The sequence below is a fragment of the Lepus europaeus genome, chromosome 13 (genome assembly GCF_033115175.1).
Source record: "Lepus europaeus isolate LE1 chromosome 13, mLepTim1.pri, whole genome shotgun sequence".
In the NCBI taxonomy this organism is placed as follows: Eukaryota; Metazoa; Chordata; class Mammalia; order Lagomorpha; family Leporidae; genus Lepus; species Lepus europaeus.
The window spans coordinates 12,394,892-12,416,934 of NC_084839.1; the positions used below are offsets into that span (position 1 = coordinate 12,394,892).

Here is a 22,043-nt window from a genome sequence, read left to right on the forward strand (position 1 = left end):
TATATCACAGTGCCGGCCCACAGATATTTCAATAGCCTGCTATGCCACAGTGCTGGCCTCTATTCTTTGTTATTAACAGAACTTTGCATCAGTGATGTCTTCTCATTAATCTTTCCATTGTCTTGTGCATCAAACATATACCTCTGCTCAAGGATTGCCTTCCCTTCTCTGGTCCCAAGAAGACATGCAGTAACACTGTGTTTAAAAAAAAGTGCATGCATTTGTGTGTGTAAAATTCTATTTATGTCTGTGTTATGTGCATTATAAATAGAATTTATAATTCTATAAATTATATTTAAATTCTATAAATAAATTTATAATTCAAATGAAAGGGTGATCTCCCTAAAAGAGAGTTTTATAAGGATCTTACAATGCAAGTTCATTAAAACACAGCTGTAAGTCATCTAATCCCAAAGTGTAAAATTTTAAAAAGGAGTAGAAATTTCCTTCTTTCCTTCATAATAATAATAATGAGACAAAAGTCCTGCAGGGAGAAATCCCGACTTTGGCACAGATTCTTCAAGCCAGGAATCTATTTCAATGGTGGGTTAGAATGCCAGAGGAAAAAAGAGCTTGGGACTTTCAGTGGGCTGGGAATACTACAGGAAGTCACTTTTCCCCTCTAATTAGTGAATAAAACCAAACACATTACATCTGGGACTGGAAAATCCACCTGTTGCTATGCGGTCCCTAGTTTCAATGACAAGAAGACTAGTCTGCTGTCAGTGGCTGCACTGTCTTCCTTGAAGAGACTCACACATGGCTTTTCTAGAAAAGTTTTTGTTCTCTGGATTCAGCACTTAAACACAGAGTCTGGTTCACAGGAGTAGCTTAGTAAAAGCTTGTAAAATACAAATACATAATGCTTGGACAAAACAAGCAGCTACAGCAGAGAAGAGTGTACATATAGTAGTTTTAAATAAATCATGGCTATGATTTATAAGAAAGAAAAGAGCTAATTCATTTCTTCAAAACAATCAACAAAATGGATGCAACAGGAGATCATTATGCTTATTGAAACAAGCCAGACCTAGAGACAAATTTCACATGTTTTCTCTGATTTGTGATAGCTAATATCAGAGCATAAAATAATTTAATGTATATGAGTGAAACTGGCATCTTGGGATTTGTTCATTGTTTATAGCCCTTTGCTATATTCCTGAATGTGAGTTTTCTACATTTTTCCTTATTGAATTCTTTATTTAATGGAGCATTAAGCCTTTGAGTATAAAATAAATTAAAAATATTATTGCAAAATATGAAAAATGCTATTTCAAAAATCAAAAAAACAAAGGGTAGGATAGAGGGAAGTATAATTATATTCTTAGAATTGTAACTATGAACTACATAAAATCTGATCTCTTTATATGAATACAAATGTAAATAAAATAAGAAACAACCACAACCTGTAAATTCAGCTGGACATACCTGAGCAACAGCTGTGATCTGCTCCAGCGCCATGGCGTGCAGGGTCTCATCCTGGCTCTCCAGGAGCAGTTTCAGGGACGGCAGCAGGAGGGACTGGTGCAGCAGCAGCAGGCACAGCTCCTTCACACACTGAAACCACACGAACACAGCATGAGTGGGGACTTGGGGAGCATCTGGCATCGCTGTGCAGCCCTGGCTGCCTTTTTCCACCCAGTTCTAGAAATGTGCGTGACTCTGTGTGTGTGTGTGCGTGCACAAAAGTAAAGTCCACAAGGGACCATGCTGAATACGAGAGTAGGGCTTGGCACCTGCTTCATTCACTGCTCAGTAGATTGTGAGCATCCTTCCAAGCTGTCAGACATTCCTCATTGCAGGCAACGGTTGCCTACTACTCATTATGTGGACATAGCACTATAACTTATTTTCCTAGCCTCTCACAATCCTAGTTTCCTCATAAGTAAGATGGAGGTATTTATATCTACTTTGCAGTATCTATTTTGAATGTAAGAAGCTCAGAATATAGTAGAGGCTGAATAATAAAATCTATTATCAAGTATTAATATTGTTAACAGTATATCATTATTATCCACTGAACAAAGGAAATCAGCAAATAAAATACTTTAAAGCCAGGTTATAATTCCAATGTCAAGGAATTGAATTCCTGATATACTTAAGATATTCATCTTCACGAAGACCTCTGTGGTGCAAAAAAAATGAGAATGTGTTTGGGTTACCACAGGTGTATGTGAATTTCATTCTCAGCTCTTTGTTATACCAGCTGAACCTGTCGTCAGAAAGTGGGATTTTATACAAGGTAATAAATGATAGTTCTTTACAACAAAAGTGTAGAAGAAAAAAAATTGAATTTGCAAGCTGTGTTGGCCTGCTGAGCTCCACTACCCCTGGTGTCCTGTGTTAGCCATAACACAAAGAACAGGATGCTGGGACCAAGGACCAGACAATGAGCACTGCCCCACTACGTTCTGAAAGAAGAATCGAGGATCACCACCCTCTGTGCGACTGATCTTTCTCTTGTGCTAGTCACAGGCAGATCAGACAAGAAAAATTCAAATTTATGATATTTCAAAATTCCATTTATATTATTGTAAAGCATAGATAAAATAAGGATGACACAAAGAGGCTCCCACTGGAAATACAGGATAAAATCTCTTTGGAATTCCTCTTACAGTTCTTTCAGCTTTCAACCAGCCATCCATTTTGGAAATCAGCAAGGCCTACAGAGTGGAAGGTGGTGATACACAAAGTTGGGTGACAATAAACATTATCAGCAGGATGGCAGTTGGGAAAATGTACACTGCAAGCATCATGAATTCTAATTCACAACAATACTAATGTGTCTTCAGGAACAAACACCTACAAAGTGTCCCATCAAGCATCTGGGCCAAAGAGAAATACAGATTTTTCATCTGGGAAAATACTTTGAGAGAATACCCACAGAAAATACTTTGGGAGTCTGAAACATGAACTCCCAAGCATGGCCCTCAGGCCTGGCTGCTACATCCTGATTTGCTTCCTCAGACTTCTTCCTCCCTACAGGTAAAGCAGTTCCTGCCACATGCATATCCCACAAACAGCACTTCCAGGGAACTTCTCTGCCACAGTGGGAGCATCCTATGGCTCTGCAGTCCAATCCAACAGCCACAAGCTACATCTGAGACATGATGAGTGTACCTAAGGAGTGTGTTTGCAATGCTATTTAAAGTTTTAATTTTACTAGTCAGCTGTGGCCAGTGGCTACTGTACTAGAAAGAGTAGCTGCTACTTGTAGGACTCCCATACCTCTAGGTTTTGCAAACAGTGCAACCTCTGCTCTTTCTCTGATTAATAACTGCTTGCTCTTTATATCTCCACTTACAAAGACCAAGAAAATCCCCCCCTCCCCTGCCAAGGCACCTCTGAGGGTCCCAGGTTAGCACTCCAGGTTCTAACGGTATTCCTATTTCCTACATTATCTCTTTTCTTATATTATTATAAACATTCATTTGTCTTTTTGCCTTCTATGTATTCCAAACTTGCTTGGTATACTTTGTACCCATACTTGAATGGGATTCCTTCTCTTGACACTCCTGTTGCTTACTCAGTAAGCTGTCAGTAATGGGTAAACAAGTATTTTTCAGCAATTTGTGATATTTATACTAAGCATATCACATGGCCAACATTCCTGCTGATGGAAAACTGCATAAAACAACCTGGACCAGCTGCTGAACAGGTACTGTGGATGGATGGCGCACAGTCAGGCTGGGACATCCCAAATGAGGAGCTCAGTCTATGGCAGCTACAGAGTAAATCTGGATCTCTTAGCTAACAGTCTCTGGCCTTTCAATGCTAAATCTACTATATTTGTTAGGTATTTCCCTCCTATGCTGTGAGAACGTTCATTAGGGGATTTACAAAGGGAACTGCAAGACAGGTCAAGGGAGCGGAGAGAAGCACAAAGCACTTTGCTTGATACCTTCCCAGCTCAACCGTCAGACCATCAGGACACAGAACAAGGAGGGCAAGGCCTTAGATGAAGAGGCCATGTGGGCCAGGGCTGGAGCAGGCTGCAGCACTGGGTGTCTATTCTTCCTGTATTGTGACTTACGCTGATGTCCTGGGTCCCCCACACGAGCCTGTTCTCTGTCCACCAACACTCTGTCCATCCTCCCACAAACTTCCTGCTGGCCCAAGGGTGCCTAGCATTAAAAAGCTTTTGTTGCAGGTCCTGTAGCAGGACCATGGAACACAAGGTAGGAGGGATTGGTGACACAAGGCCTAAGGGACTTGTCACATGCGCTGGTTACTGCAAAGATTGCAAGGCAGCTCTCAGTCCTTGCATCCAAGCAAACCCCAGGAACAAGCTGAGCTCCCTCTTAAGTTGCCCAGACATCTGCCCAAGTCAGCCAGCATCTCAGCCACCATAGTGACCAAGCACTGCTCCTGGGCTGACTGGGTACTGTAGCAGCCTTGGTGTCATGTTCTCTAGGGCCTCTCAGGTGGTGCTGGGCCTCCAGTTGGGATCTTTACCAATGATCCAATAGCTCCAAGGTTAACACCACCTGCTTATTGTACTATGTGTTAATATACATCATCTTCTTCAGTTTACTCCTTAATTCCTTCATGGAGGGTATGATCTTAGCTCCACTAATCAGATGAACAAAGCAGACTGTAGAAAGATTTACAATTTGAATGTCATCTGATTCACAAAATCAACATTACCAAAAGTGGCCCAGCCATGGGGGAGAACTGATCTCACAGTGAGACTCAGAAGCTGGCTCTGGCCAGGCTCACTCATTAGATAGGGGGCCAGCTCCCACACAGCAGTGCCTGGAACCTCTGACTATTCCATGCTGTGCTAGGTCAGTCACAAAGAGCTGGAACCTGGAATTTTAAATGTGTAAATGTTAAGAACATTTTTATGCAAATTCCTTAATCAACATACTGCCTTACTCTTGTAGGTCTTCATATACTGCCATGGAGACGAGCAGAGACGAGGGACACATAACTTTGGAGACTGTAGGATAACTGTCCTGTAACAGGCGCTGATTTTATCCTGCTGGAAATATTTCCCATCAGGAAGACCATCACTGACGTAAATAAGCGATGCCAGGAACGACAGCCAGCAATCACAAAAAGGTATTCCCGAAAGTCACGAAGAGGCCCTGTTGTGGTGCAGCAGGTTAAGCAGTCACTTGGGATCTCTTTATTCCATATAAGCGCCAGCTCAAGTCCTGGCTACTCCACTGCTGATCCAGCTCCCTGATAATGTATCTGGGAAGCAGCAGATAACAACTCAAGTATATTTGAGTTCTGCCACCCACATGGGAGACCTGGATGGAGTTCCTGGTTCCTGACTGTAGCCATCTGGGGCATGAACCAGCAAATGGAAGATCTCTCTATAACTCTGCCTTTCAAATAAATAAACAAACCTTAAAAAATAATAAGTTATGAATAAAAAACAGTATGGGAACGTAGTAGGGGACAGGAAATGGGGAAGATGAAAAAGGTCAGTCCCCTGTAGTGCCTGGCATAGACACTGAAGCACACAATGCTTCATGGACCACAGAGTATGTCCACATATGACCACAGAGTAAGTCAGTGAGTTTTGGATAATTGTACCACCACAGTGAAATTACATAACTCACAAATGTGGCAAATTCTGTCATTTCCACTTTGCTAATAATGTTCCTTCCTAACACTTGCTGTTCACGTCAGAGCACATCTAACCATTGGCAAAAAATAGGACATGCCACATAAAAACAAATGCTCCAAATTCAGAGGCAGAAACTGAGGCAGCATAAGGAAAATGAAGAAAAGTCGCTGTAGAAAGATAACTCCTAGAATAGTTAACTTTCATTCCATCAAACTGTAAGGAAGAAGTGACAAAGACCGCCTTTGAAATGGGGTTTAATTCAGCTCCTTTCTCCCTCAGTGGCAGACTATGGAGAGGTGACGACTGATGAGCTACGGAGGATGCAAGACCGGCAGCCTCGGCTCATGATCCTAGCAGGACAGAACAAGAATCCCCTCAAAAATCACTCAGCTGAACCCCTTGTTTCCGAGACCAGAAAACGCAGGCCTAGAGCTTGGTGCCTGCCTCCTGCTCATGGATCACACTACTGCTTAGCCTAGAACAGGAACATTCCAACTTTAAGCATTCCCATGGCTTTTCTGCTCTGCTGTGCAATAAGTTCCTGCCCTCAAGGTGCTCCCAGTCCTAACGAAGAGGGCAGGCAAGTGAATTTCTTTCCATGACACCTTCATAGACACCACTCTAGGTGCTGTGCTGCCTATTCTGATTCCTAAAAACACTTAGGAGTCATGGACCAGATGATCTGAGATCAAAGGGGGCCACTGTGAATAAACTTCATGCATTACTCTCCTTGTCATGGTTCCTCAATGTGACTGCACATGCATATGGGGAGCTAAATCATCATAGGTATTTAGCTTCTTAAGAACTTTTTGGTGGGAAGCAGAAAGCACAACTTGCTACACAATAGTCAATACAAAGAACATACTTTTCCTTCTAGGTCACTCAGATCTGTTACCTAATCCCACATGGCTAAAGTATAATATCGGTAATGGTTACCAGGCCTTGACAAGCCAGCCAGTGGGAAGAAGTCAAGATCATATATGCAGTGACCATGCTAACTTACACTTCTTGCCATAAAACAAAATCAACCAGGCTATTTAAAAAGCAAACAAACATTTATCTAGGCCATACAAAGTCCCAATAACATTAAATCTAAAACAATAATAACTGAGACGCTAGATTCTATAGGCCACTTTTGTAGGAAGTATGGAAAAGGGAAAATTGATAATAAACCCATACAACTGCATAAGACAGACATTTTTAAAAAAAGATTTATTTATTTATTTGGAAGTCACAGTTACACAGAGAGAGAAGGAGAAGCAAAGAGAGAGAGAGAGGTCTTCCATCTGCTGGTTTACTCCCCAGTTGGCCACAATGGCTGGTGCTGCATTGATCCGGAGCCAGGAGCCTCTTACAGGTCTCCCACGTGGGTGCAGGGGCCCAAGGGCGTGGTCCATCTTCTACTGCTTTTCCAGGCCATAGCAGAGAGCTGGATCAGAAGTGGAGCAGCCGGGACTCAAACCAGTGCCTATATGGTATGCCGCCACTGCAGGCAACAGGTTTACCCACTACGCCACAGCACTGGCCCCATCGTGAACCATCAGATTGAAAACATCTCTTTCTCTCTCTGCCTCTCCTCTCTCTGCGTAACTCTAACTTGCAAATAAATAAATAAATCTTAAAAAAAAAAAAAAGAAAACCTCATCTGGAAGTATACATTTTTTAAACATTCAAGCATAGAGACTTGGTTCGAGGACCAGATCCACCATTCATTGCCTAAGAAAGCTGGAGCAAGATCCTTGACAATCTTTATTCCTTCAGCTGTCAAATGAAGATAAAGGCACCTGCTCACATATGGGTGCTGAAGGTTAAAGAAGACAATGGAAGTGAAAGCCCAAGAGTGTTAGCAAATGTTAGTTATTACATTACCACCAGTTTGTTAGGTAGAGTAGCATTAGATCCTAGTGTTTTCCTAACTAAGATGATTCAACAGAACTGATGGTAGAGACTTCAGATTTCTCATCCTGATCTACCAGCGTTAGAATGTGTTATGTGTGGGTGCAAACTGATGAAATCTTTACTTAGTATATACTGAAGCGATCTTCTGTATATAAAGATAATTGAAAATGAAAAAAAAAAAAACCCTTGGTTTTAAATTGGAAATTACATAGAAAAATAATCAATCTTTTTTTAAAAAAAAATATCTTGCAGAATCTCGGTCATTAATGTGATGTACACTGTTATTTAATGCTATAACTAGTACTCCAACAGTATTTTTTCACTTTGTGTTGCTATGGGAGGACAAACTGTTGAAATCTATATATATATATACTAAACAGATTTTCTATATATAAAGAGAATTGAAAATGAATCTTGATGGGAATGGAAGGGGAGAGCAAGTGGGAAAGGGGAGGGTTGCGGGTGGGGGGGAAGTTGTGAGGGGGGGAAGCCTTTGTAATCCATAAGCTGTACTTTGGAAATTTATATTCACTAAATAAAAAAAAAAAAGAATGTGTTATTCACATATCATTTACTCTGGTGCGGACAATAAGCTGTGCTGAGTCCCTATATTATGCAGTATGCCAAATCCTGCCTTGGGAGACAAAGGTATGACACAGCCCATGTGGTTCCCACCCTCTCAGGGCTCACAATACAGCAAAGTGGAACACAGGTGAAAGAGTGACTGACACAGGCAGAGCAGGGTACACAGTTCACATCGACCTGGAGTAAGGGCAGGTTAAATTCAGTTTCAGGACTTTAAGTTCCATAAAACAACTTTGTCATTCTGGTGGTTGGGAGACTTCTTAAATGGAATAATATGTTAAAATCCAATCAAAAGATATCTATCCAGTTCCTCAATCAGAAAACAATCCATTACATGTGTATTCATGAAAATATTTTCCTTGAATGATTACAATGAGTATCCAAAGATCATATTTACAATTTTATTTTTGTGTTTATTTCTGATGTAGTAGAAACTCAAAACCAATTAATCATTTAATGTAATCACTTAAATGCTTGAATTTAAGATACGTAAACAGATCAACCAATGCATTTCTGGAGTGAAATTCATTAGGAGTCTGTAATTAATATGTGCTTATTTTAGAAAGTGCAAAATTCACACACACACAAGTATGTATAAAATGAGTATCTTTGTGACAGTAAAGTACAGGATCAAATAGAGAACAAAGGTCAAAATGGAGATGGTGAATTTTTACCGTATTTTGCAGTATACTTCTATAGAGGTTATGCAATGTCATTACAGTAATATCAAAAAACATATGAAAATTAGAGTGGTTGGTGCCCTGCTCAGAGGAATGGTAGAATTTACTAAACTTTAAACTGCCCTGGCTCAAACAGATAACATCTGAGCTACCAAGATCTCGTGGGCTGTAAGTCTGAGTTAAAACTTAAACTGTAAGTTTTTATGGCTAAAAGGGCAACAGAAGGGACTGAGAACATGTTTACACTCCGGGTTTAGCAAAAGGAATACTGCTTCAGAGTTCCAACAACAGCAACAGAAACTAGCTTAAACCACCCTCTCATGTTGTTTTCTTCATGTGATCCACTAAAAATTACAGGCCTTGGTCATTAATGACTTAAGCTCAGAGCTCCTCAAGTACAGTCCACTGGGTTGCTTATAATAAAGAGTTCTGATAAGGGCGGGCACCCTCCCCAGGAAAGCCACACGAAACACGTACTCACCTCTGCAGGCAGCATTTGCTTGGTGTTATACAAGGAGCGACAAATTTTCAGAACTTCCTTGCCCAATTCTTCTTTGTTCTCTGCTGCACATCTGGTTAGCATCACTGTGGCAAGCCTCAGCCAGGGATTATTGGTTACGCTGTTTCAATGGAAGAGAAATGCAAGGCATGGGAAGTGACTAGAGATCTCACAACTGCGCTGTGAAAACAGAAGATATCCCATGTTGTGAAGTAAAATGCTTCTACAAAAGTAGAATCAGAATCCGGATGATGTGTTCCTCCCAGTCTATCTTAAATAAAAGCCAAGTGAAGGAGAAAAATCAGCTAACTGTGGCACCCACAAGCAGTCAGGGAGCATGGGGACTGAGGGGAGTGGAGAACGCACAGGCTTGGAAGCCAGAGAGGCTTGGTTCGATATCTGGCTCCTGGATTCACTAACTGGGCTCAGGGAATTTATTTAAAACCTCCAGCCTCATTGTACAGATCTGAGTCCTCCAAATTTTATGGGCCCCAGTTGTTTTTGGTTGTGAAAAGGCAATCTAATATTTTCCACACAGAGCTCCTTAATTTAACGAATGATTGCTATGACTGTGAAGTATCACTTGTAACAGCAGGCACGTCTTCCCTGAACCCAGAAGCCCAGAACTCCGCTGGGGTCTTCCACACGGGTGGCAGGGAACCAAGTATCTGGGCCATCATCTGATGCCTAGGAGGTACATTAGCAGGAAGTGAGACTGGAAGCAGAGGACTGGACCCACAAGCACTCCGACATGGGATGCAGGCATTCCAAGAGGCAGCTTAACCTGCTATGCCAAAACAGCAGCCCCAAGAACATGTTTTTAAAGTATCCCACCACACATGCGCCACAGCAAACGGCAATATGAGCAGGAGAGTGACAGAAAAGGACAACTTTATGTGACGGATCCTCTCGTCTCTTAGAGGAAACGTAAGTGGTAAGGGCAAGACTGCTAACTGCTTGGTTTTGAAACTAATAACTTAATAGTGATTTTTTAAAACAGGCTAGCAAGTTACAACTTTCATTTCACATGTGACCACAAACATGCCCTTAAAAGTAAAGATTTTGGGGAGATCTCCAAATGCACTAAATATTTTAGATCCGGCCGGCGCCGGGGCTTAACAGGCTAATCCTCCGCCTTGCGGCGCTGGCACACCGGGTTCTAGTCCCGATTGGGGAGCCGGATTCTATCCCGGTTGCCCCTTTTCCAGGCCAGCTCTCTGCTATGGCCCGGGAAGGCAGTGGAGGATGGCCCAAGTGCTTGGGCCCTGCACCCGCATGGGAGACCAGGAGAAGCACCTGGCTCCTGGCTTCGGATCAGCGAGATGCGCTGGCCACAGCGGCCATTGGAGGGTGAACCAACGGCAAAAAGGAAGACCTTTCTCTCTCTCTCTCTCTCACTATCCACTCTGCCTGTCAAATATATATATATATATATATATATATATATATATATAAAAGATCCAATAAATGTTTGAAGTGAAAATGACTTTGGTTCTTATAGGTAAGTGGATGATTTTAAATACTATTCTAAAAGGAAAATAAAATGTACAACCACTGCTAACTATCCATGGAAATGTCATATTTTGAATTCAGAAAGGAAGACATGAAGAACTCTGCATAATTTCCTAAAAAAGATAAGTCATTACCGAATCACATTATCTCCACCCTGGCTTCTGTCTAGAAACAGACTCCCAGGTTCAGGCACCGGGAGTTGGGCTCAGAAAGGCTGAGGGCCCCACTCTTAGGAAGCATCCCCAGGCGATGAGAAATGCAGTGTCACAAGTGAGACTGGAGGCTTCATGATATGACAGCCTGTACTGTGAAGTTTCAGACGGCAGAGGTAAGAATCCATTCTTAAACATTATAAGTCAGTACGCCACCTCTGCCACAAATGATGGAGAGCTAAGAAACACTTCATTTCCTTCTGAAAACACTTGGTTAGAAAACAAAACAAAAACTCCATTTTCCTGGTTAGCTTCAGATATCACTAATAGTTTCATTCCAGGTTAAGGCAAAGAGCCTTTCCCACACGTTCTTTGGCTGTCTTAAATGGCTCACAGAATCATTTACTTCCAGGAAAACATCCTTCATTAACTTCTGATGTGTAGACAAGTTTAGCGGCCTGGAGCAGAGTTCACCTGCTGCGTGCAGGAAGAACACAATCACTCCTGGAGCAAACGGCACTTGGAGAAGGGGCAAGGGTACCCGCATTTTTTGCCAAGGAGAAGCAGCAGTTCATGACAGCCAGCGTATGTGCCCAAAGGAAATCTGGCCACTTCTTCCAAAAGAAAGGGAGAAGTTATGTGGCTGATAGCACAAGGATTGGATAAGTACCCCATGCAGATCTGAGTGGCAGCTGGAAGCTTCGTGTGAAACACAGAGGAAACACAAGCTGTAAAAGTAGGTTAGAATTCTGTTTCCATCACTTATTAGCTATTTGGTGCCTAAGAGTTGTTTAACTTCTGAGCCTCGATTCCTTCCTCTATGAAACCCGATAACATCACCTGTTCTTGTTGGTTTGCTACGTGAATGACTGATAATTTTGTAAATTGCACTTTACATTGTGTGTTCTTAGTAAGAGTGTTCATTTGCTCCACGTGGATTCTCCAGTTAGCACTGTTAAAAGATAATCATATTTTCTTTTGAAAATACTAGAGCAGAATTGCTTTGTTGACATCATAAATCAGATATTGTTATCACTCATTGACTGATACTCTTAAAGAAAATACTTGGGTTTAAAGGCAAGGAAAAATAGAAGGATATCACAATATTTCAAAGAGGAATTTTAGTGTTCTTTAAAGGCAATTATGATGTGTTAAAGGCAATTATTGATGTATACACAAACACACACACACATACACATACACTCACATACATACCATAGTTTCACTTCACACTCCTTACCATAGTTTCATTTTCCATGGTTTGTTGCCAATGGTCAACCACAGTTCGCAAATATTAAATGAAAAGCTCTAGAAATAAGTCATTTGTAAGTTTTAAAACATGCTATTCATCCTAAGCAGTATGATGAAATGACATGAATCATCTCTTTGTCCACAGTATCCATGCTGTGTGAATGTACCTGCCCACTAACCATCTCAGTTATCAGATGCAAGTGCTTGTGTTCAAGTAACCATTATGTGATGTTTGTTATGTGATGTGATGTGATGTCATGTCATGTCGTGTCATGTGATGTCATGTCATGTTATGTCATTGCCCCAATGTGCAGGAGTAGGTGATGCTGGAATTTGATTATACCAAAGAGAAGTGTGAAGTGCTTTCTTTAAGTGAAAACATGGAAGTTCTCAACTAGTGAGAAAAAAATCATATACTGAGGTTGTTAAGATCTATGGTAAGAATGACTCTTCCACCTGTGAAACTCTGAAGAAAGAAAGGAAATTATATTAATTTTGTTGTTGCACCATGACTACCAAAAGTTACAGCCACAAAGCATGATAAGGGTTTAGTTTCCATGGAAAAGGTACCACATTTGTGTAGCTATGTATAGGCAAAAACACAGTGTCTGCGGACAGAGTTTGCTACTATCTGCAATTTCAGGCACCCACTAAGGATCTTGGAATGCATTTCCTATAAGATGTGTATAGTTGTGTTCAGAAGTATTTCTTCACTAGCTTTTGAAGGTGCTAGATTACTAGGATTAAAGTCCAGACAGGATTTCTAAGTAGGCTCATTTTATTTTAATACTTACACAGATTCACTCTTCATTGGTGGCCAAGCCTGCAAGAGCAAAGCCAAGTGCTGAAATTCAACTTCATCGTGACTGGATTCCAGAAGTTCCAAGAACAGAGAGTAGCGCTTCTCTTCATTCTCAATGTCAGCTAAATCTACCTGCAGGTAGAAACACATACTTGAAATTGGTGGCAAAAGCTACTCAATTTATTTACAGAAGAAATCAAAGTTGATGTTTTTGATTAAACCTATGTTGAAAACTTCTATCAAGTGCTGAAAAATTTGACAATTAAAAAAAAAGACTTGAAAATCTCTATACCTTACTCAATTTCAGCAATTATTTTAAAATTAGTTTAGCGGTGGATGTTTGGCACATGGTTTAAGTTGTCAATTAGGATGCCTGCATGCCGTATGAGGGGGCCTGGTTCCAGCCCCACCTGATCTATTTCCCATGTACTTGTCACTGTCACCCACATAGGAGGAGACCCGGATTGATTCCAGTCTCCTGGGTTCCCCTGGGCCCAGTCCTGCCTGTTGGGGACATTTAGGTAGTAAACCAGTGGTGGAAGATCCCTCTCCATCTCTCTCTGCCTTTCAAATAAAATGAAAATAAATTTAAAAAGTACAAAATAAATAAGTACAAAATCATGGGAAGGAAACATATTTTCTCTAACAATATAAACAATTTGATTTTCATGGTTCATTGGTATCTGTTACATTATAATACTGAATTGTTATAATTGAAATTACAATATTTCACCATATTCAACACCAAGTGAATGTCTTAAAGTTTAAATTATCCATAATGAATTCTAACATTTTTTAACTTGTATATAATACTGTCTTTATTAATGGTTATACATCACCATAAACTATCTCATGTAGTAATTTGATATTTTTCTTTTTCTTTTTTTAACTTTTTTAAATTTTTTTTTTATTTTTTGACAGACAGAGTGGACAGTGAGAGAGAGAGAGAGAGAGAGAGAGAGAAAGGTCTTCCTTTGCCATTGGTTCACCCTCCAATGGCTGCCGTGGCCGGCGCGCTGCAGCCAGCGCACCGCGCTGATCCAAAGGCAGGAGCCAGGTGCTTATCCTGGTCTCCCATGGGGTGCAGGGCCCAAGGACTTGGGCCATTCTCCTCTGCACTCCCGGGCCACAGGAGAAAGCTGGACTAGAAGAGGGGCAACCGGGACAGAATCCAGCACCCCAACTGGGACTAGAACCCGGTGTGCCAGCGCTGCTAGGCGGAGGATTAGCCTGTTGAGCCACGGTGCCGGCCTTAACTTTTATTTAAAAATTTAGATTTCCAAAGTATGGCTTTGGGATTACAGTGGCTTTCCCCCCCATAGCTTCCCTCCACCCGCAACCCTCCCATCTCCCACTCCCTCTCCCATTCCATTCACATGAAGATTCATTTTCAATTACCTTTTTTATTTATTTATTTTATTATTTTCATTTTGACAGGCAGAGTTAGACAGAGAGAAAGGTCTTCCTTTTCCGTTGGTTCACCCCCACAATGGGCACTACGGCTGGCACACTGTGCCGATCCGAAGCCAGGAGCCAGGTGCTTCCTCCTGTTCTCCCATGCGGGTACAGGGCCCAAGCACTTGGGCCATCCTCCACTGCCTTCCTGGGCCACAGCAGAGCTGGACTGGAAGAGGAGCAACCGCGACAGAATCTGGTGTCCCAGTTGGGACTAGAACCCGGGGTGCTGGCGCCACAGGCGGAAGATTGGCCAAGTGAGCCGTGGTGTCGGCTCTCAATTATTTTTATATACAGAAGATCGATTTAGTATATATTAAGTAAAGATTGCAACAGTTTGCACCCACACAGAAACACAAAGTGTAAAGTACTGTTTGAGTACTAGTTATAGCATTAATTCACATTGGACAACACATGAAGGACAGAGATCCTACATGGGGAGTAAGTGCACAGTGACTCCTGTTGTTGATTTAACAATTGGCACTCTTTATGGCGTCAGTAATCTCCCTAGGCTCTAGTCATGAGTTGCCAAGGCTATAGGAGCCTTTTGAGTTCGCCAACTCCGATCTAATTTAGACAAGGTCATAGTCAAAGTGGAAGTTGTCTCCTCCCTTTAGAGAAAGGTACCTCCTTCTTTGATGGCCCGTTCTTTCCACTGGGATCTCACTTGCAGAGATCTTTCACTTTAGGTGTTTTTTTTTTTGTGCCAGAGTGTCTTGGCTTTCCGTGCCTAAAATACTCTCATGGGCTCTTCAGCCAGATCCGAATGCCTTAAGGGCTGATTCTGAGGCCAGAGTGCTGTTTAGGACATCTAACATTCTATGAGTCTGCTGTGTATCCTGCTTCCCATGTTGGATTGTTCTCTCCTTTTTACGAATTCCTAACTTTCATTGGAAAATTGCTAAGTCTTCATTTTGTCCAGAAAATTTCCCCAATTTGATCTGAAAGCTCTTAAGTGTATTTGTCACATAATTTTTGCTATAAATCAAAATGAAGCAAAACTATTTTATTTACACCTTTATTTCTAATGCAAAAGAAGTCTATTAAATACAGAATATAGAATTTTTTTCTCTTACTAAATAACTGAATAATTTTTCTTTTAATCACATCTCTAATGCCTCTTTGGTTGGAAATGTTTGCTACTTCAAGTTAAAAAGTGGTTTTCCATGTAAAAAGTAAGCAGAAATCTGGTTCTCCCATTTTCTATTCTCTCTTGGTACAGATCTCTACATTTCAGTTCACAGACAAGAATGAGGATGAATTCATGATTTGGGTACACAGATATTCGAAGATATGTTGAAAGGATAATGAGAATGGATGGTTACATATACATTTGCTAAATAGTCTGCATTAATTTGTCTTTCCAAAACATTTGATTAATTTAATAGTCTTGGCTCTAATTCCAAGAAGCCACACCATGAATTGTGCATGTTTTACAAAGTTGACAGGTGCTATGAAATTATTGGTAATTAGTAGGGGAAGCCCTGCTCACACCATAACCAACCTGATCCTTCCAAACCTCCCCTACAGCCCCAGGTCACTGTTGTGTGGAATAATATCCTAGACACACTTTCCAGCTTTGGAAATAATGCCATACTACAGTAAGCCAGTTAACCCTGTGGGGGACAGCAAGGGTATCAGGGACTTCACTTCCTTGAGGAGACAGGCCTAACAGTCTTGCTGCTATCAGGTGACAGAGGAAATAGAAGACTCAATAAGTCAAACATGTATTCATTTATTTAAACTGGTCTTCTCATTGGACGTTTGGCAATACTATTTTGCCTGTTCACAAAGAAATTTTTATTTACAAATCAAACTCAACAATGTCTACCTGTTATGACCTGGCCTTCAATTTCTTTTCAGCCTCAGAGCCTCTCTGGGATGCCTTGCCTGCAGTCATGCACACTCCCACCTCAGGAGCTTGGATACAGCTCCTCTTCCTGGCACACAATTCCTCTACGTACCTGAATGCCTCAATCCCTTCGTCCCTTCAAGTGTCTCAAATGTCATCTCAGCCAGAGAAGGCCTTCTTAACGGTCTCCCCTTCATCTGTCTTACTCTATTTCTCTTTCCTTCTTAGCACCTAGGACTGTGGGGTATATTACACATGTGTTTGTTGCTCTTTTCCCGCCCATAAGAACATCAAGTTTTTGAAAGCAGAAACTATGTTCTGTTCACTATTTTATTCCTGCTATGCCTGCTAAAGAGTAGATGTGCAAAAGGCACTTACTGAGTGAGTGAATGAACTAAATGGACATATATATGAATGAAGACAATTTGTCATTTGTAAAATACGTTGGCATAAATTATAGTAAACACTCATGATGAGCTATGAGATTTTACTAAAGCCTCTCTCTTTGGGCTTCATTTTCATTACCTGAAAATGCTTGAAGTCTTGAGGCATTCTGAGGAACAGCTTGGAGGCCTGCACTGGGGAAGGGGTGGCAAATGACTGGTCTTTCTATCCTGCACTATAATCTTAGTGCCCACATGAGAGTGTTGCTGTAGAAAAGGCTTATGTTTTAAAACATATCTCTAATGCTCCCAGCATTAACACTCTAGTCTTTATACCTAAACACAGTATAATTAATAGCAAACATGAAATACAGACACTGTATGGAGTATTTCCTGTATGTGGTACATCCAACGAAGAGGAGATTCTATTAAGATTGGATGAGTATTTACAGCCCTTGTCTCTTCTGTTGAGCAACAGTGATTTTTTTTCTTTATAGTTATTTGTTGAACTCTTTTACTTAGTGTAGGGTTAACCTTATGATCCTTAAGAACCTGAAAGTAGATCTTTGTAAAAATTAAGAGTGGGAACAGGAGAGAGAGGAAGAAGAGGGGTGGAAGAATGGGCGGGAGGGAGAGTACAGTGGGAAGCAACACTATGTTCCTAAATCTATATATATGAAATACATGAAACTCGTATAACTTAAATTAAAAAATAGATTACACAACATAGCGAATTCACAAATAAAGGAAAAAAATGTTTTCATTAGCACCTAGATTTAATTCTTCCTTTACAGAAACTGTAATAGCTTGTAAAGTTTAAGAACAGAACTGCATCCTAAGTGAGGCAAAAAGAAAAGAAACTACAAATTAAACCTTCACGTTTGTTTTTATATTTGTGTGCAAAAAGTCTCCATGTATGAAATATGTCTGATAACAGACTTTTTCTGTCTAACACTTTTCTCACATGTATCCAAACTTTTAGTGTGTGTGTTTGCTAGGAAATATATTCCTTTGAATGTTCACTAATTACTTCCATTTCTAGTAACTTACTTTTCAGAGTATGCTACAAAAGGAGCCAAATGAGTTTATTACATCAGGGAAAGTAACAGAGTGTCTGCTGCCAATGATAAAATTTGAGCTTTCAAGAGAAGATCAGAATTTGACAAACCAGTGTCTGCCTGCCACCATAATGAGCCTGACAGTTTCCCAGTGACTTTGAAGGCTCTTCTAATGAGACTGATTAATGGTGATATTAGTGAATGTGGATCTTTGATACTGCATAATGAAATGAATACTTGGGAGATCTGTATAGCTTAGTGAGCCAGTAATTTTCAAATAACCAATAGATGTTGTTATAAAATCAGGAGAACGGTTAAAAGACCCATTCAAAGTGTAAGCCAAACCAATGGATCTCTTATTATCTTTCTTTATAAACAACATAAAAATCTGTTGGTATGGCTACATATTTTACATTGTAATTAATCTTTAAGAAACTACAACTTGTAGTTTTGGTTTTTCATCAAAAAACAAGGGGCGGGTGTTTGGTTTAGCAGTTAAGATGCCACCTGGGATGTCCACGTACCATACTGCAGAGCCTGGTTTGAGTTCCAGTTGTTTTGCTTCCCATCCAGCATCCTACTATTGAACACCATAGGAGGCAACAAGCAGTGCTTCAAGTAGTTGGTTCCCTACCAAGCACATGGGAGACCCAGATGAAGTTCTGGGCTCCTGGCTTCAGCCTGGCCCAACCTTGGCTGCTGCAGGTGTTTTGGGGAAGGTACCAGCAGATGGAAAATCTCTATTTGTCTGTCTGCCTGTCTCTCTGCCTCACAAATGAAATGAAAATAAATTTTAAAAATTTTAAAGTAATAGCTATAATTATTAGAAAGGGTTATTAGGATACTCCTCCTTGTAACTATGTATCTGTCTAGGATTTGGTTTTCTTCATGTACATCAAGCAAAACAACACATGAGAGCAGGTTGGATGTGGAAAGAGATGGGCATCCATTAGCTATTTATTAAGGTAGGTATTAAAGAGACTTTTAAAAATGTAAAATAATTTTATACTTCTCAGTAAATTTACTTTCTTTTCAAAGGAGAGTTTTTGGAGCTGGCATTGTGGTGTAGCAGGTAAAAGTACCGTCTGTGACACCAGCATCCCATATGGAAATAGGGTCATGTCCCAGTTGCTTCACTTCCAAACTAGCTCCCTGCTAATGCCTAAGTACTTGGGCCCCTGGCTCCTGGCTCCTGGCTCCTGGCTCCAGCGTGGCTCAGCCCTGGCCATAGGGCCACCTGGAAGTACAGCAGCAGATAGAAGATATCTGTGTCTCCCCCTCTCTCTGTAACTCTGACTTTCAAACAAATAAATAAATCTTTTTAAGCAAAAAGTAGAATTCTTTACATAAAATGTTTTTATTTATGTCAATGTGCATTAACTGTAAATGATAAACATTTTAAAAATGTTTGTATATTCATTAAACATCAACAGATACAGCTCATACAAACAACAGTTCTTTGGGCTCCTCATTAATTTTTAAGAGTGGTAAGAATTCCTGAGACTAAAATATTTGAGAACCATTTTAATAAAATTAACCCATTCATGAAGGAGAATCTGCTGATAGAAACACTTTAAAATTTTAATATAGTTTAGTGCAGCACACACTATTCTGGACTAGGCTAATGAAACTACAAGTGAAGAAGATACTATGTTCACTCCTGAATGGTGCTGTGGTGATCTCCCTGCCTCACACCACACAGTATTGAAAGGGAAATTCTAGCAGTCTCCAGTTTTTCTCTGCTTCAGTTCTAAACATCTCAGCCCAAACTGGTCCTAGTGACAGTGCTTCCTCCCATTTTACTATGCTCCCAACTTCTGACTTGTCCAGCTGTCCACTTGGACCTCTTCTGATACTCAGGACTTACTGTGTTCCTTCAGGTGACCATACATCTCTAACAGTGACAGTCTGAGTTGTCACTCAAACATACATCTTGAATCAACTTAGCCTTTGGAATTAAAAGAAAAAAGCAAAGTGGTCTTCATGCTCTCTTCTACTCTTCTTTGAAAATGCAAATTTGTTTCCTGGATTCACATAGATAATTACTCAAAGGAAGCAGCTTTACCCATGAACAGATTTTGGACAACAGTAATTTGGACAAGTCAGTTGTTACATATACAAGGAGACTTCAAAAAGATTGAGGAAAAATTGAATAAAAGAAGTTTATTTTGATACAAACATATCAATGAAATGCATGCACAGTTTTTTCATAACACACATTTCTATGAACCTTTTGAAGCCCTTTCATATTATGAGATACATGAAAATGGACATACAAAAAGTAGATATTATTATTCTCTTCATTTAGCTGATCACATAAAAATGTTATTTATTTGCTCTACAAGCATACTTAGACATTTAAGAATTGGCCCTAGCTCTACAGTAAACACTTTAGCAACTGAATTCTCATTCATATATTTAGTTTTTCACAAAATATTTAGGATGTGAATATATCATTTTTTATGATCTCTCCTTTAACACTCTGAGTAATTGATCCATGTGGTAGTTAAGAAGGCTTTCACTGTGACATATTTGATTTGTGAAGGTCTTAAGACCTATCGATTTTACAGTGCTATAAGAAGAGACATTTGAGTTCAGGGGATCAGAAAAGGTTTATGGACAAGGTGGCACCAGAGAAAGGATTTGCAGGATTTTGACATGTAAACAGAAGACTAGGGAGAGATGAGGGGAGTCAATGAAGGGATCCTGAGTGGTAGTTTGTGATAACTGAAGGAGAGTTATGGGTGTTATGGAAAAGGATGTACACTGGGGCCAGAATACAAGGCAACCGTACGGTGGGAACCTCCATGCATGTTCAAAACATTGCGACAGATGTTTCAGTTCCCTTGGTAGTAGGCCAGGAAGGAAACTAAAAGGGATAAAAGACAACTCATGAGATATGTGTGGAAGAGCTGAGAGAAGGGCATTTTTCTAATGTCTACTACATATCAGTAATTATATCAGATGTTTATCTTTTCATATATCTCTTGATCAGAGAAGTTAAATCAGGCATTTTTTATCCACAGATTATTTTTAATAGAATAAACAACTTTGGAATAGAAGAGATTTTCACGGGAAAAAGAATTTAAGGGAGCAGGCATAATCAGGCCCGATGCACCTGAGGCATCCTGAGATTTCTCCTAGATACTTTATAGACTACATGCAAGGGAGTAACAAGACATGCCAAAAATCAGAAGAATTACTTCATAAGTCATCAGGGTAGAATTTAAAAAAAAGTTCATACATACTCACACATCGAATTGGCAGAGATAACACAAATAAATACACAGCAACCAGACTTCCATCAAAGTGACCAAGGAACACGAGAGACCTTTGCTTTCTTCTTTTACGATCTTACAAAGTCTCTTGCTAGATTATGAAATTGTAGTGATGGAAGGGATATCAGAGATGGCGGTTGTGAAGACCTCTCAAAGTTCTGACAGCCTATAGTTTTGAGATAGGGATAAAAGTAAAACTAAGAGATGGCAGCATTCACTAACATTTCTTGATGGCTTAGAGTGGAGGAATATATTAAAGCAGAGCGATAAGTTTGAATTGCCACTCAACCACTCACCAGCTCACTATTCCTACACATATCTGAACCTTAATTCCCAACAGTAATCTGACACAGTGAAGGGAGAGCCCTTCCTCAAAAGTGTTAGAAGACTAAGTAGATGAAGTGTGAACAGCATCCAGCCTGAGCGGGGACAAGGTGAAGGCTTGTTTCCTATGCAACTTTTCTCCCAGGACAACCCCACTGCTGAATATAAATAACCTCCAGGTGTCTTGAGGCATATGAAAAAGGATGGGAGAGGTCCTTTCCTCCGTGCCTTATTATCAGTCATTTGGATCAAGACCCTATTGTTGACTTTGAAGGACATGCTTTGAAAATAAGCGCCTTTGTCGACAACTGTGAAGATTTTATCCCGAGAAGCTAACAGACAGCCTGCCACAGTTTAATGGATTCTGGCACCGGATAAGACACTCCTGGGTCAGAGACAAAGATAAAGATCTTCATTACTCACAGCACCGCAGCTGCCACAATGTCAGCATTTTCTGGTGCTGCTTCTCCAGGTCCCAAGTTCCACAGGGTGGCGTCGAGGGCCAGCTACCCAGACGGCACAGAGGGTGGCGCCGAGGGCCAGCTACCCAGACGGCACAGAGGGTGGCGTCGAGGGCCAGCTACCCAGACGGCACAGAGGGTGGCGTCGAGGGCCAGCTACCCAGACGGCACAGAGGGTGGCATGAGGGCCAGCTACCCAGACGGCACAGAGGGTGGCGTCGAGGGCCAGCTACACAGACGGCACAGAGGGTGCTGTCAAGGGCCAGCTACC

The 22,043-nt window shown here is 40.8% G+C and overlaps 1 protein-coding gene across 1 annotated transcript in view; it reads right to left on the reverse strand.

The window, feature by feature from the left end:
• NBAS (NBAS subunit of NRZ tethering complex) overlaps positions 1 to 22,043 on the reverse strand; it is a 427,776-nt gene that overhangs the window by 21,005 nt on the left and 384,728 nt on the right. The window contains exons 49-51 of the mRNA XM_062208974.1: positions 12,954 to 13,093; positions 9,227 to 9,365; positions 1,429 to 1,557 (exon numbers count right to left, since the gene is read on the reverse strand). Of these exons, the coding sequence (XP_062064958.1) occupies positions 1,429 to 1,557; positions 9,227 to 9,365; positions 12,954 to 13,093 (408 nt within the window). The remainder of the gene's footprint in view (positions 1 to 1,428; positions 1,558 to 9,226; positions 9,366 to 12,953; positions 13,094 to 22,043) is intronic.